At 31.6% G+C, this 16,676-nt stretch overlaps 1 protein-coding gene across 1 annotated transcript in view; it reads left to right on the forward strand.

Annotated features, from left to right (window-relative positions):
- LOC127708277 (uncharacterized) overlaps positions 1–9,457 on the forward strand; it is a 33,759-nt gene extending 24,302 nt beyond the window's left edge. The window contains exons 3-4 of the mRNA XM_052213121.1: positions 8,487–8,690; positions 9,430–9,457. Coding sequence (XP_052069081.1) covers positions 8,487–8,690; positions 9,430–9,457 — 232 coding nt within the window. The remainder of the gene's footprint in view (positions 1–8,486; positions 8,691–9,429) is intronic.
- Positions 9,458–16,676: the final 7,219 nt, after the last annotated feature.

Below are 16,676 nucleotides of genomic sequence, written 5' to 3' on the forward strand. Positions count from 1 at the left end.
GACCGTTAATTTCCTCATTTGAATTGTTTTACAGTTGTCATTTCGGGTCCTTTTATAGCTTGCTATGCTGTATGGGGTTTGCTTATTGTTGAAGGCCGTACGGTGACCTATAGTTGCTAACCTTCTACCTCCTTTGGTCTCTGGTAGAGAGTTGTCTCATTGGCAATCAAACCTTATCTTCTTATTTTTATAAATAAGTATAAAAATAAGAAGATGTGGTATGATTTCCAATGAGACAACTCTCCACCAGAAATAACGATAAAACAGAATCAGTTTGATTGAAAAAAAATGGATTCACTACCTATTGCTTTCTATACACAATATACCTAGATCTATCTACAGAAAATTAAAAAGCTATGGCATACCGAGACGCACATGAGTTGTTAGTACTCTCCATGGAAGACATTGCTGACACATTACACTTAGATGGTTCAGAAAGGAATAGGTATGTACGATATTTTGTTTATACGTTTACGGATTAAACTGTTATTAGGGAATCATCTCACACAGCCAAATTTTCTGTTGTGCTTATCATTTTAAGTTTGTCCCTTAAAAAACTCGTTTTTTACATTCAATTCTATATATATTATTCATATTTAATACAATATTTACTATTTATATATCTTACCATAAGGATTTAAATCTGGAAAATATGCAGACAAGTATTGATGAATATTTTTCAATTGTTCCTGTCCTTATTACGATACAACTTTAGGCTTCTAAATGTATTAACTATATGTGGCATACTGCTAAACATGTCGAACAGCATTACAATTAAGTGTTTATAGCTTTTTTCATATTGTCTACTAGCAAAACTGGGACGTAATTTAAAAGTGGTAATTTTTAATGCTCTTCCTTCTGTCTTTTAATCTGTGTTTCTTTTATTTAAGAACATCTCTGTATTAATAATTAGAGTAATTACTAACTCTGATTTGCATTTCACAACATTCATCTCTCTATAGAACAGTAACAGTTATGGAAATTCGAGATGAAGATCATGTAGATGTTCTCTCCTCAGACGACATTGCCGGTTCACTAACTTTTAGCTCTGATGGTCAAGGAATAAACGGATGTTTATTTTACAAAATAAACAATTCGATTCTTACTTACAATAGAATTATTTGAATTTGATCTTCCAATGCCCAATTTGTACACTAAATGTAGAAAGAAACAGGCCCGTTTTTTTTATTTTGGGAATATGTTATTTGTCTTAAAGTCATTTGATCTCCAAATGTGGCAAAATAAAGGAATGCGTTATATAAAACTGACTTGCATTTTTTTTGGGAAGTAAAATACAGTACATAGACTTTCTTTCAACCGGAAATCCTTTATTTATAAAACATTTCAGAAATGTACTGCCTTTGAATAAAGACGCGACGAAAATATATAAAAATATAAAAAAAAACAAAAGAATGGACATCGTTCTATCATCTCACTTATTATGCACGTCTTTCATTCATGATTCTTTGATGACTGTTTATTTAGGTATCGATCGGTAAACTTCGGCACAAAAATCCAAAAGTTTGTTAGCAGCCAAAAATTTCAATAAACAATCACCGAACGATATAGTGTTTGGTCGATTCTACATAATGCCTGTACAAAGTCAGGAACTTGGCAGTTGTTTTCCATTCGTTTCGTTGATTGATATTGTTTGATATTGTCAGTTTTTATGGACTTTGTTTTTGAATTTGCCTCGGAGTTCGGTATTTTTGTTATACTTTTTAAGAATTTGTAATTAATGTAAACAAAACGTGCACAAAGCACATAATTAAGTATATATACACAAATGGTTCAATTCTTTCCGTATCATTGAAAATCATCATAAACTTTTATTACTTTTATACGAAATTAAAACACTCAAATACTTTTTTTGAACTTTAATGTAATTTAAGAAGCTATTTTGTTTATGCGTTTACTGATTAAACTCCTTGTAGGATAATTGCAAACAGCTTCCTTTGGTCTTAACATGTTTAATTTGTCAAATGAAATATGGAATCGTTTCCGATGTGAGTTAATATGCTATTTTTCAATTTATAGATAAAGCTATCTTAAATGTTAACAAAGAAACGCGTTTTATAGTTTTAAGGTAACGCTTTTCTACTAAAGAATCAAGAATTCAATATTTTGTATACCTGAAAATTTGAAAAAATGCTAATGAATTAAACATGTAAGACAACCGGAAGTGGGTTTCTATTGAGAGCAGGAGAAGCCCCTGATAAAGGTTTACAGCCATAGTGGCATGAGGAACACTTAGTCTCGATTAAAGCTTATTAAGGTATACTGATAATTATGAACTGCTTACTTCCAGCTGTATTACCCAGATAGAATGTAGCATATTTCTTCTAAGTATTTGATACATTTATATTATAATGAATATGTTTTGTTTATTTTGAAGGCTGATATTCGTAAATATCTAGAGAATATTATATGGCCTGTTCTATATCATACCAGTATTAACCCAAAACACAAATAATATGAGGCAAGTGTGACTTGATGAATCCCCGAAGGCTATTGGTGCATGCATTTTTATCATCATACTGAAAGTAGTCGAGTTGACTGAAGTTGTCAAGTCAATTTTCAAATTGAATACAACAAATTCGAGAAGAAAACAAAGATAATCGCTTTATCTAATAAGTAATTGATTTGATGAAGCAAGTATATATTCTGTTATGGTTTCGGCTGGATAATCTGTTATGTCTTATCGTTTGTAGTCCAAATAATTATAAAATTGCCTTTCCATACCATCATTGTCATGAAAATTGTTTGGACGAATATTGTGAAAATAAATGTATAAAGTTCGAGATTGCATGTTAATTACGTAAGCGCGTCATTGTTTTTTATATCCTATGGTGTTTTTCGTTGATGGAATATGTTCGTTGTTGTTCTGTGGTTTGCATGTTGTGTCGACTATTATATTATTTATTTGTGCGTTTCTCTGTTATGAATGTTCTTGTGTGTTTGTGCTGTATTACTGTCACGTAGTGTTTTAACGATATTTTTTAACATTGTCATAAAGCGGGAGGTTTGGCATGCCATGAAACCAGGTTCAACCCACCATTTTTTACTTAAATCGTCCTATACTAAGTCCGGAATATGGCAGTTGTTATCAAATAGTTCGTTTCTATGTATTTTGGCGTTTGTTTTTTTTTTGCACTTCGGTGTTCCTGTGTTTCCTTTGTTTTCCTCTTATAGTTGATGTGTTTCCCTCGGTTTTGGTTTGTAACCCGGATTTGTTTTCTCTCAATCAATTTATGACTTTTAAACACCGGTAAACTACTGTTAAAGATATATAGAGAACACATCTTCTTGCCGATCAGTAAAGGTTTGTCTACATATTCTCTAAATAAAGGCAACAGTAGTATACCGCTGTTCGAAATTCATAAATCGATTGAGAGAAAAACAAATCCGGGTTACAAACTAAAACTGAGGGAAAGACATCAACTATAAGAGGAGAAAAACGACACAACAGAAACACTTAAATGCAACACACACAGAAACGAACTATAAGATAACAATAGCCATTTTCCTGACCTGGTACAGGACATTTTAAGAAAATATAGTGGGTTGAACCTGGTTTTGTGGCTAGCCAAACCTCCCGCTTTAATGGCAATGTTGAATATAACACTAAAATTGCACCATTACATGACTAAAAATCATGAGAGAATCCAATTCCACCACCAAGTCACGTACAATATGATATTTCTCCATTCTCGAAAGTTAAATTTCAAATATTTTAAAAGCTCTCCAAGCCTTGCGATTGTAATTTGAAACATTAACTGCATCGAGGAGAAAAATATTATATAACACATGATGCAGTGGTAATCTTTATTTATCGCGTTTTGTATATTTTTTCTTTTATGTTTTTAAAATGGGTATTGTCTAAAATCATTCAACAATTTCGAAAGGCAAGTAGGAAGTTTTAAAATAGAGTTAACTATTTTTTAACCAATGTAAGTGTCTTGTCAAGTGATATGACCCCTAATTACTTCCTGATCGAATTATTATTAAGCTGAAAGTAAATTGAAACTACCAAAAAAAAAATTAACTGAGTATTTTGCATGGGACAAGTAAAAGGATATTTAAATTTTTAACACTTTTTGGAATAAAACTGCATTGAACCTCTTTTTCGATTCATCCTGTAAATAAATGGATAGAGGTTAGTCAATACAAAATCTTTAATGCTTTGAGAAAGTTCAGATAACATTTTTCAAGCCGATACTTTACATTAAAAATAAACATAATGTGTCTATAATGACTTCCTATTCATTTAACGAATTCGAAAACTATAAAGTCTGCACAGATTTCAGAGGCGATTTTAAAAAATCATCATCGATACGAGGATTAGGATTAGTAAATCGAATCATAAAGTGATAAAGGCCAAATAAAGTATGAAGTTGAAATGCACTGAGGCCCCAAAAATTATATTTAAGACCATAATAAGTATATTAAATTTTTTCTTACATTCTGGTTTTCAAACTTCCGTGATTCATAAAGAACCGCCAACATTCACTCAAATTATGTTTAGATATTAGTAAAACCATTTAATATCCAGAACAAGATTGTATCACATGTTGCGTCATATATATACAGAGATAATGATATAAATAATATTTATTTATTGAGTATTCTATCTGCTCCTCATATTTAATCAATTATCAAATTATATAAAATTGCGCATGGAAGTTTGATCAATTAAGTCAGTAAACAAATATAATGCAAGTCGTTATCGTATCATTTAGTGTTGTACATTTACCAACGAGGTAAAAATCATTCTTTGAAGCAACACTAAGATGTTATATTCTCAATTTTTTAACTTGCTTTTGTGGTTTGTTTTTGTATTTGGTTTGTGTTTGTCTTGTAGTTATCTTTATTGATTAGATTTGTTTTATATTTGCTTTTTGGTTCTGTTTCTGTTTTTGTTTTTGTTTTTGTATTTGGTTTGTATTTGTTTTGTAGTTATCTTTTTTGTTTAGATTTGTTTTATATTTGCTTTTTGTTTCTATTTCTATTTCTGTTTTTGTTTTGATTTTTTTACTTTTAAATTCTGTACAGTTTGTTATATATAAAAATAAAAAGATGTGGTATGAGTGCCAATGAGACAACTATCCACAAGTGACCAAATGGCACAGAAATTAACAACTATAGGTCCCCATACGGCCTTCCACAATGAGTAAAATCCATACCACACATAGTCAGCTATAAAAGGCCCCGAAGCGACAAATGTAAAACAATTCAAACGACAAACCAAACGATAACCACTGAATTACAGGCTCCTGACATGGGATAGGCACATACAGAATATGGCGGGGTTAAACATGTTACTATACTGCTATATGAAATCTGACGTGAGGTATTACAGTAGATAACATGAGGTCAATAGCCTAGAGCTTACTTTTAGTAGCTGCGGGGCATCGGTGATTAATTGGTCTAAGTAGGTCAGCTATTGTACCACTAGCGTTGTGAGTTTGTACAGATGTGTTGGACTCAACTCTTAATTGACTAGAATTTCAGTTTTCCTGCTGAAGGTCAAAGGTTTCTATGTATCTATATAATATATTGTGCATGTTTTTTTAAAAGTACAGCGGCAAAAAACAAATGATCATAATAATCGTTTTTATTATAATGTAGCTCTACCAAAAGAATTGCCTGAAATGGACCATGGGGACGAATATGATTTGGTTGATATCTCTATATATGAGCTTTCTGATACACTTGACACAGAAACTATTAGTGCTGATGATCCTAGTATTCACAGAAGCTCATTTAGAAACAGGTTTGTTGGATAAAGAAATTTCGATTTTACATATGTGACATTTGAAACAAAAAAAATATAATTTTCATTTTTCGAAATGTTTGAAATTATTTTTAAAGGCCAATTATTTTTGTTTTGCGATGAGTATCATGCATACATCCAAACACAAACATACATGCATTTACAATTATATAATTGGGCGTGTGAGTTTTTGCGACGAATTGAGTCATGTGTTGTTTTTTTAATTCATTTGTCAATACAATTAAAAAGGGAGCGTGGAGAACGATGTACAAAACGGTATTATTTCAATGTTTCAATCATTACATCGAAGTGTAATATACGGCAGTCAAGTTGTTTTCAACATTCAACTTTCAAATTGAAAAAAAATATATTATGAGAAAGAACCCCATGTTTGCACCGATCTGGTTCCCTATTTCAAATCTTAGATGCCGCTCCATTCATCGTTAATTCTACTTACTTATAGAAATTTGCTAATTCACTTAGTAGGACAAGAAGACACATTTTGCATCGACCTGTACCCGATTATTTCACGTGTCTGATTACGGCTGCATGTATCAGAAATTTGAATAGAAATATTGACTGTTGAATATTGAAATGGAAACATTCAATATTGAAACATCGCATGTTGAATAATGAAATCAAATATTGAATGTTAAAATGTAATGCTGAATTGTCTCATTAGAAAGAATACCGAACGCAAATACAACATGTTATTTAAGGAGGAAATAATCCACTCTGATACAAACATAAATTGTCTGCAACCGATATCATCAAGATCAATGAATGTTTGATTGACAAATAAGCTTGGAGGACGTGTTTTTAAAGAAACAATTGCCATTCCTATGGAATTCAACTGTTGAACTTATTGACGACTTTTTCCTTTATTCATACGAGGCAGACTTCATACAGGAGTTTCTAACATCTACTTATAGGAAGAATAAAACGAAGCTAGAATTATCAGTCAACTTCATATTCCGCAAAAAACATTATGCACTCTCACTGAATAATTTAAATTTGTTGAGTTTATTGAACTTGTCTATTCATTGAACTTAAAATAAAGAAATATTTCCTTAATGAAGGGTAGCTGCTTACACGGAAGCTACTGAACCAATAATTTCTAGTGCAAAGTTCAAGTCATCCTTTAGAACGGTTTACTGACGCAATCAGTAATTAGTTAAGCGCTGCGGAATATCCTTGTCAGATGATCACGAATACGTTCCAATTGTGGTAGTCATTCTTTTTTTACTGAAGGAGACCTAACACTGAATATTTTTCTAACAATGAACAACTTGGCTGGAGAAACATGTGAAATATGATCGACTTTCAATATCTGAACACCAGAAATTACCCCTTGTGTCTGATGGGGTTCGTTTTGTTCAGTTTATTTGTTTTTTTATGTAGCGTTTTATAGACTGTATGTCGTTTTTGTTTTGCAATGATTTTGTCGGTCTCTGTATAACTTATGAGTTTTTATTCTTACTTTGGTATCTCCCAACACTACTTTGAAAATAGAATGTTTGATTTGATTGTTCACTGCTATAATCGAAAGTTAAGTATTGCAAATAAATGTTGAATATAAAAATCAAATGTTCAATGTTCAATGTTGATAATCCAATAGCGAAAATTTGAAAGTTGAAAATTTGAATGTTGAAATTGAATATTGAATGTTGAAATTGAATGTTGAATGTTGAAAGCGACTGTTGAATGTTGAAATCGAATGTTCAATGTCAAGTAACGCTACATTTGATTATACGTATACATACTTGTGTAAACTTTATAAAATATAAATACAGATTAAATACTGATCAACATGATAAGAAAAATATATAAGCAGTCTTCAGATGATGCATATTAATTGTCAAGTAGACTTTATCTGAACAGTTGTTGTTACAGTTGTGGTTTGAAGCAACGCAAGCTTGTTTACTAACAACTTTGTTGTTAGAAAAGAGTCATTTCTGCGACGCAGGCAGTAAACACGACTTTCTACTCCTTCGTGCAGAGTTGATAAGATATTGTCTAGCCTAGTCAAGTGGGACAAGTTCACAAAACATTATATAAAAAACTAAAGACTTAGTAACACGAAACCCATGACAAACTGTGGGTTATCTAATGGGGCCCGGAAGGTAAGTGGATCCTGCCCCAATAGTGGTACCCGTCATAACTTTGATAACTTGAACATAAGGAGATGTGGTTTTATTGCAAAATACGATATTAAGTGATTATTTGACTTTGACATTTTATTGTATTAAACTTTTAAAACACTCGGATTTAAAAGCGCTTCAAATCATTAACGAAAAGAGTTTATCTAAAATATATGACAGGTGGACAAAAACAGTAAACGATTACCATGTATCACAAAAAAATGTTTGACAGACAAGATGTTTTTCTTACATTCTGTAACCAGTGAGTGTCACTTCTAGAAGATTGTATAACGCAACCATATCAAGCTTTTAGAAAAAACACGGTCTAATATGATGCTGAAATAACACTTGTGTACAGAATATTAATATAGGAATTAAAATACAAGATATAGATATTAAACTCCAAAATACATTACGCAATGACTGAACAATGTATTCAGACTCGTTTTTTCCTCAGAATGTTAGAGCCTCCCACTTTAACAAATCTTTAACATGGTATATACACAATTTACATAATATTAACTGCCATTTTATTCAGTGATAGTCAATAGTAGTTTATTTGCATATTTCAGGAGGAACTGCTTGTGGTCAATTATATTTTCCTGGATAGTGTTTCCTGCCACTGCAGGGAACTTACTTCCAGATGTCATCGGTAGACGTCATAGTCGAGATGGACAAATTTCTTCAATAGTAACTTTAAAAGCAGCCGTTGGAATTCTTGTAGTATTAATGTATATTAGGTTTAGTCCTGGAAGAATGGAGGGTCTTCAGTTAAAGTATGACATAGTACAAATAATAATAATAGTTTTTCTTCTGATTTCAATCTGTATATATTTAGTTCTTCTAATATATATATCATGTTCTCATTATTTTTGGACACGTTCATACTCCAAACGAAAAAATCTCTTTTTAAAAATGTTCTTTATTGTAATTTTTACACCATGTAACATTGCATATCTTGCAATGAAAGTTAGTATGCATTTAACATGTCAATTTCGTTCAGAAAATGAAAACAGATTAACGATACATATAATTTACGAATGTGTCTTCATCGTTTTTCTAATATTTCAAATGTTTTTTTTGTGTATATCTTCAGGGAAAAATTTGTACAGATCTTGTCTTACTCATTATGCTGCTACAATAGTTATAGCATCAAATGTAGCAATTGTTTTCTATAATTCTGTTAAAAATCACTTTGAAGAGGTTTTACACCATAATGAAACACTCGAATGTTCAAACCAAACAGCTGCATCATTAGTCTACCATTCTACAAAATTGTACCTTGAACCCACAGTCATTGAAAATGCTCTTCTATGCATACTTGTACTTAAAGAAGTATTCTCCGAAAGTCTTGATAACAAAAACTATCAAGATATAACGTCATTAACTCATAACATAAAACATAAAATATTGTGTATCTTTTTATCATCTATGGCTTTTATTTTTCCTTATATTTTACTCAAAATATTGCTTTTTAAAAATAGAAATATCAATAACAATTTCTACTTTTTTCAGGCATGCGCATTTGGAATCGTCAAGTTAATAATGTATACAGTGTTGATTAAATGTTTTCACCTTCTTGCAGTGAAAGGTACATATTACTCAAAAACATATGAAACACCTCTTAAATTAAGTCATTATTTGATTTTATTCAGTGCTTTTGGATCAGAAATTTATTTTGGACTAAATTTTGCTGCATCAGTTAGCATATCGGGAAATAAAAGTTTTGCAGTAAGTAATGTTTTGCATTTTATAACTACCTTTGTACAAACTGTTCTAATCCTGCAGATGAAAGATTATAAAATAATAGATGACCGTCGATATGCAATGTCGATATCAGGTACTTTTTTATTCCTGTCCATAGTTAATTTTGGACTTTGGATATACGACACGTTCCTTGCTACTGAGGATTTTGATAAACATTATTATGCAGGCCAATATTATGGATACACAACAATGATGACACTTAGACATTTATTTGTGCCAATTTTAATATTCTATCGTTTTAAATGTTTCATTTCATTTTTTGAACTATCTGCTTTTATACCGCCGTTTGTGGAACGGTTTCTTTCTTTTGTGGACAAAGTTAGTCCGGGAATATGCTGTCGAAGACGGCAAAATTATGAGCAAATATAACAATTCCTTTTAAGAAGGCATTTTTATTGGCAAAATAATGAAAGGATCATTATATAACGAAAGACAAATATTTAACAGTTGACTTTGGCTTTAATTTTGATCCTTTTTGGTTTTATCAGCTCTAAAACGTTTGTATTATGTTTTTGAAAATATAATGTTTTGGCCATTATCATCACAGAAGATACATAATTTATCCAAATGTGCATCAGGTGTAGTAGTTATTTCATAGTATTTAAAAAGTTATTGTAACACAAACTTATATTTATAGCCAACGATAGTTTACCGATGTTCAAATCAAATAAGCTATATCTAACCATCTTTTCCTTTTTTCATAACTTGGATAATTTAGTGACTTGATTATCAGCCAAATATTCAACACAGCAATTGAGTAATGAAAAAAATGACCACCAATATTAGCTTGTAATTAACATTTAACTTTTGACTTCAGTGTATTTTTGCCATGATGGTATCGTGATTTCGTATAAATGTGAGGTACCTTTGAAAACCTTAAAAACCTTTCAGAATTGATAAGGAGAAAACCAATATTTCTTTTATTTAAATATTATATGAATTCTGTAGAACTCAATCGATTGCAAAAGTTAGGGTGACATTCAACATATTCAACATGTTTAACCCACTAGTACTTTATTAAAGGCAGAACTTGAAGTATAACACACAGTTAAACTTTATTTAATTCTAGAAAGTTAGAGTGGATGGATTCCCCTCATCCCTTGAACGACATACGCCGTATCAACAACTATATCTCTGAACACACTGTCTATCTCAAATAAATATGTCTATTAAAATCTGAACATTAGCACCTACCTATTTTCTGTTTGGAAGAAAGCCATTAAAGGCTGTGTTCATGTGTATATGATAACGAATATTAATTTTAAGTAGTGTACATTATTGGAAAGCTGTTAACTAATAATTTCTTCTTGATCATGTCAATGTAAAAGTTACAAAATTATTGTGAAATAAAATTATCTATTCATCGCTTATTTTTTGGTTGTATGTTTAATAACTATGTATGCCCTGTATTCGATTAAGTGTATGGAGTATTCTATGTTTTTGTCGTTGTATCAATCTATCGGTCCTTCCCGTACCAATGCTGTTTAAGTTAGAGACTGCAACTTGAAGTTGTAGATTGATTAACTTTACGACAAAAGAGATGATTTCAGCTTCCAAATTGTGAACTTTCTATTTCTATGTAGCAATATCGCAGCAGCGCCTGCATACGGAGTATATATCTCCCAATTGATACGATATTCCCGGGCTTGTGTTTCCTATCATGATTTCCTTGATAGAGGATTGCTGCTCACAAGGAAGCTATTAAACCAAGAGTTCCAAATGGTGAAGTTGAAGTCATCCCTTCGTAAATTTTACGGACGCCATCACGAGTTGGTTAACCGTTATGTGATAACCGTTTCACAGATGATATCGGATATGTTCCTTATGTAGTAACTACAATACCCTCCCTTTTCACGAATGTGACTTACCGAATTAGACTATTTACCGGATTTGTAATAACATAAGCAAGACGACGGGTGCCACATGTGGAGCAGGATCTGCTTACCCTTCCGGAGCACCTGAGATCACCCCCAGTTTTTGGTGGGGTTTGTGTTGCTTAGTCTTTGGTTTTCTATGTTGTGTCATCTGTACTATTATTTGTCAGTTTGCCTTTTTTTTTGGCCATGGCGTTGTCAGTTTGTTTTCGATCTATGAGTTTGACTGTCCCTCTGGTATCTTTCGTCCCTCTTTTGAAACATAACATACATGTTCATTATGAAGCAAAAGTATTTAAGTGTGCGCCAAATTTAGTTTCGAACAAATCTGATGGTTCACTCATCCGAATAACGTTTTGGTTAAATTATAAATTAAAGTTTTGATTTGAGTTAGTCTACAATGAAGTCAATGTCATTTCGACTGAAAACTAAGTACACGCGTTTATATGGCATACACTTAGTAGAATGTAGAATGAGCTTTTAGCTTTGATTTCACGATTCATTTTACTAATCAGGGTTACCAACTGTAAACAACTTTCATACCATGGGAGGTTTAACTAGCTATAACACCAGGTTAAATCCACAGTTGTCTTCGGAAAACACCTTTACCAAGTCAGGAGTGTGACAATTGTTTTCCATTAGTTCCGTTGGTTGATAAAATCCATTTTGAATTTACTTTGGAGTTATTTTTTAATAAAATTGAGAATGGAAATGGGGAATGTGTCAAAAAGACAACAACCCAACCATAGAGCAGACAACAGCCGAAGGCCACCAATGGGTCTTCAATGCAGCGAGAAACTCCCGCACCCGGAGGCGTCCTTCAGCTGGCCCCTAAACAAATATGTATACTAGTTCAGTGATAAAGGACGTCATACTAAACTCCAAATTATACACAAGAAACTAACATTAAAAATGATACAAGACTAACAAAGGCCAGAGGCTCCTGATACCATGAAATTGTGATCACATCAACTTGAAACTTATTACACACGGTCAATATGATAGAAACTCTGTCAAATTTTATCCAAAATAGGAATAGGCCTAACATTCATACTTTACAAAAAAACATATACTTTTGTGCTCTTTAAACAAACAAACTGTTCCAACAGAGTTATGAATAAAGGCAACAGTAGTGTACCGCTGTTCGAAATTCATAAATCGATTGAGAAAAATCAAATCCGGGTTAAAAACTAAAACTTAGGGAAACACATATAAGAGGAGAACAAAGACACAACAGAAACACTAAAATGCAACACACACAGAAACGAACTATAAGATAACAATAGCCATGACTTAGTACAGGACATTTTAAGAAAAAAATGGTGAAATGAGTAAGACATATTGTTGCCTTATCTAACATATGTTTATATTTACAATTGTGCTTGTATTTTTTTTTTTTAACTTTATTTATCTATCACTGCAATCACTGAACTTATAACTAAATTTGATGCTAGCTTTGTTACTTTGTATGTTTGCCTATTCTTTGTTGTGTCTTTTTTTTCCATTATTTCATTATATATATATAGTTTAAAAAGCCTTGTTCGAAAATCTTATGAAATCTTCGCTATATTATTATAGTTTTTGAAAGAGCAAAGGTGCAAATGACAAATGAATGATCAATGTATGAAAAATCTAGAGAGAATCATTTCCAGCTAAATTTTCAACTAGTTATATCTCAAATATAAGGACACGGACCTTTCATTTTTTTCTGCTTTTTATGTTCCTTTATTTATAAACTATCAATTCATTACAGACTTTAAAATAGCTTGTTGTTTCGAAACAGAGCAACAAAATGCTTAACATTAAGAAATGACATGAATAATAAAGTTATTATAATATTTGTGATAGTTTTTTACAGTTTGACAAGGTCTAAATACTCCAAAAGCTTAAAACTGCATCATGAAAAATACATACGATCACACAAAAATGTAACTCTAATTATCTAGTTTGCTTTTTGCTTTTTAATCTTACAATGTGTGTGAAGGTTTAAATTTGGTGATGAATTATGGTTAGATAACAGTCAATAAGCGATCCGCTATTACGTGATGTCTTATCACTTTTTATAAATTATCAACGTATTTAAAAGGAGTAACACGACAAATGTCACATGTTGGTCTAGATTTGTATACTATTCCGGAGCACCTGATGTCATTCCCTGTTTTCGTTGCTCGTCTTTTGTTTTCTATGTTGTGTTTTGTATAATGTTGTATTTCTTTTAGTCGCTTTTCGTTTTTTGCATTGTCAGTTCTTTTTCGAATTATGAGATTTAATGTTCTTTAGGTATCCTTCGCCTCTCTTATACATTTTAATTTTAACAATGGAATTAAAACTTGCTGCATGGTATGATACTCTATTTAAATCCATTGATAAGCCACATTTTGTATAAAATTACTGCACTCTCAAAAGTGTACGTGTTCTACACTTTTTCGAAATCTTACAGTTAAGGAAACTTTAATACTATTTTTACAGAGTTTATGTAGGAACCGTTTAAAATTGTTTATCATTTAAGAAGTCAATCGAGTTTTGCGTCATTTGCTTACGTTTGCTCACGTTAACTCCACGTTTTATTTTTTTCATAGTGGTTTTATCATGTTGAATATCTACTTTCTGTGTTTTTCCTTTTGAAATGATTGTCATCAAACAATGTTGGAAAGGATATAGGAAGAGTACAAATAGATTAAAAACTTGTGTACCCATGTAAGTGAATTGTCAAGTGATGTGACATATAAATATTTCCTGATAGAATTGTTTATAAGGCCGTTTATGAATTGTATGTAACACCTGTTTATTTTTAACTTAATGTTTTGCATAGAAAAAAGGTGCAGGTGTACTCTGTTTTCCGTTAATTACTTTTCACTTTGCATAAGTATCCTTTTTATCGCAGTCATGAGAACAATTGATCCTTCCTTCCCATGTCGAGTTACAAATTCCGTTTAAGTAAGTAGCTAGCTGCAACGTAAATTTGTGGATTGATCAACTTGAAGCACAGAACACATGCACATTATGAAGTAAACGATTTAACATGTATGTCAAATTTGGGTTCGACTACGATTTGATGGCTCACTAATAAAGTTTCAAATTTAAGTTAAACTCAAGTTTCGATTTAAGTTAGTTTACCATAAAGTCATTATCACATAAACTTTCAACTTAGTACACGTGTTCATATGGCATGAACTTATTAAAATGTATGCCTAAGGAGATCTAAGCTCTAATTTCATGGTTCACTATTCTGGTCAGGTTAAATGTTCCGTTTAAGGTTGTTTACCAACTACTTACAACTGTCATATAAATTGGAGTTTTATCTAGCTATAAAACAAGGTTTAACCCACAATTTTCTTCTCAAAATGCCTGCACCATGTCAGGAATATGACAGTTGTTTCCATTCGTGCCGTTGGTTGCTAAAGTCCTAACGTTCGATTGTGTCAGTTTTTATGAACATCCTTTTTTTTAATTTACCTTGGAGTTCGGTATCTAGTTATACTTGTTTACCATGAAGTTCTGATCACATCAACTTGAAACTTAGTATACACGTTCAATAAGATAGACCAGCAAACTCATCATATATACCAGAATTAAACTTGTGTTTACGTGATCGCGCGTTTCGTTTACAAAAGACACATCAGTGACGCTCGAATCAAAGAAGTTAAAAAAGTCTAATTAGGATTTGAATCTTGAACTCGGGGTTTACAAAAAATGAAAAAATATAAAACAGTGGGAGGTGCATGGTATTGGCACATACTCTTGTGCTCTTTAGAAAAAATCTGCACAAACAGAGTTCTAACTAAGAAATATTTTTGACTTATATACATGATTAATTTTACAGTCATGACTTGATAACTAGAACAAGCTGTCCAGTGGATTATTGGCAAATATATATCTAATTGATTGATGTTAATTGCTCAACGTTCGTCGTCAATAAGAACTTTTCATACATATTTAGACGACTATAGATACTGTTGCCAAAGCGGGAAAATTGATCTAGAACTAGAAATGAGGATTTGCTAGATACGACAGACATTTTGACCTTTTGCCTTCAGCATAACCCCAAACACGAACCATCAAATTCCTATTCTAACCGGATTTTTTCAATGTTTAGGTAAACAGTGTGTCAGATAAAAAATCGTGGCATCTGATGGTCTTTTATATGTAACTATGCGTTTTTTTTTTTATTGAAAACCGTACGGTATCCTATAGTTTCTTACATCAAAGTTAATTGGTATCTTGTGGATATTTGTCACATTGCCATTGCCTATAATACGGTATTTCAAAGACGTATAAAGTACATAACCATTTTTTGTACACGTTCATGTTTTTATACCCCATTTTATACATGTAGTTACTGCGTGCTTGAAACTCATATTCGCTTCATCTGGTTCAAAGATTTCGAAAGTGGTCCAGTATTTACAGACTCAATATTAGGTTTGCTTGTAATGTCGGTATTTGTGGTTCTATTCTGACGTTTATATTATCACAGGTAAATTTCTAAAAAAAAAAATAGATTTGTTTTATTTATATACACGTACAAGAATATTAAATTGGGATTGTGTTTGTAATGGTGTTATTTTATGTATTTTCTAACTATGATAAGAATATCAAAATGGAATTAAGTTTGTAATGGTTTTATTAATTGTATTTTCTAACCATGTCGGGTTTTCTTCTAAATCAAAACTGTGTATAAACAAAAACATTTTTAGCTTTACATTGAACAATAGCTGGAATTTAAAAGATATTAGTTAGGAATCTGTAGGTCATTTTTTTCAGTTTGACAAGGTTTTAGTATTCACAAAGCTATAAACTGCATGAAAATAAATGCATACCATCAGATACAAATGTAACCCCAACTTATACTGTTAACAATGGTTTTAAAGCCAGCTGAGTGGTATATATGTAACTCGATTTAAATCCATTGATAAGTCATATTTTGTAAACAATCACTGCACCATACAAAGTGTATGTGTTTACACTTATTTATCACCTGGCAGTTAAAGGGGCATTAACAGTCAAATTCATGTTCACCGATTTGACTCAAATTCTCATATTTGATTTATAACATACTAAAACGTATATCAAAATAATAAGAAGTCTAAAATAAACACTTAACAATGCATGGACTTGATATCA

This window comes from Mytilus californianus, unplaced genomic scaffold, assembly GCF_021869535.1.
Source record: "Mytilus californianus isolate M0D057914Y unplaced genomic scaffold, xbMytCali1.0.p SCAF_7, whole genome shotgun sequence".
Lineage (NCBI taxonomy): Eukaryota > Metazoa > Mollusca > Bivalvia > Mytilida > Mytilidae > Mytilus > Mytilus californianus.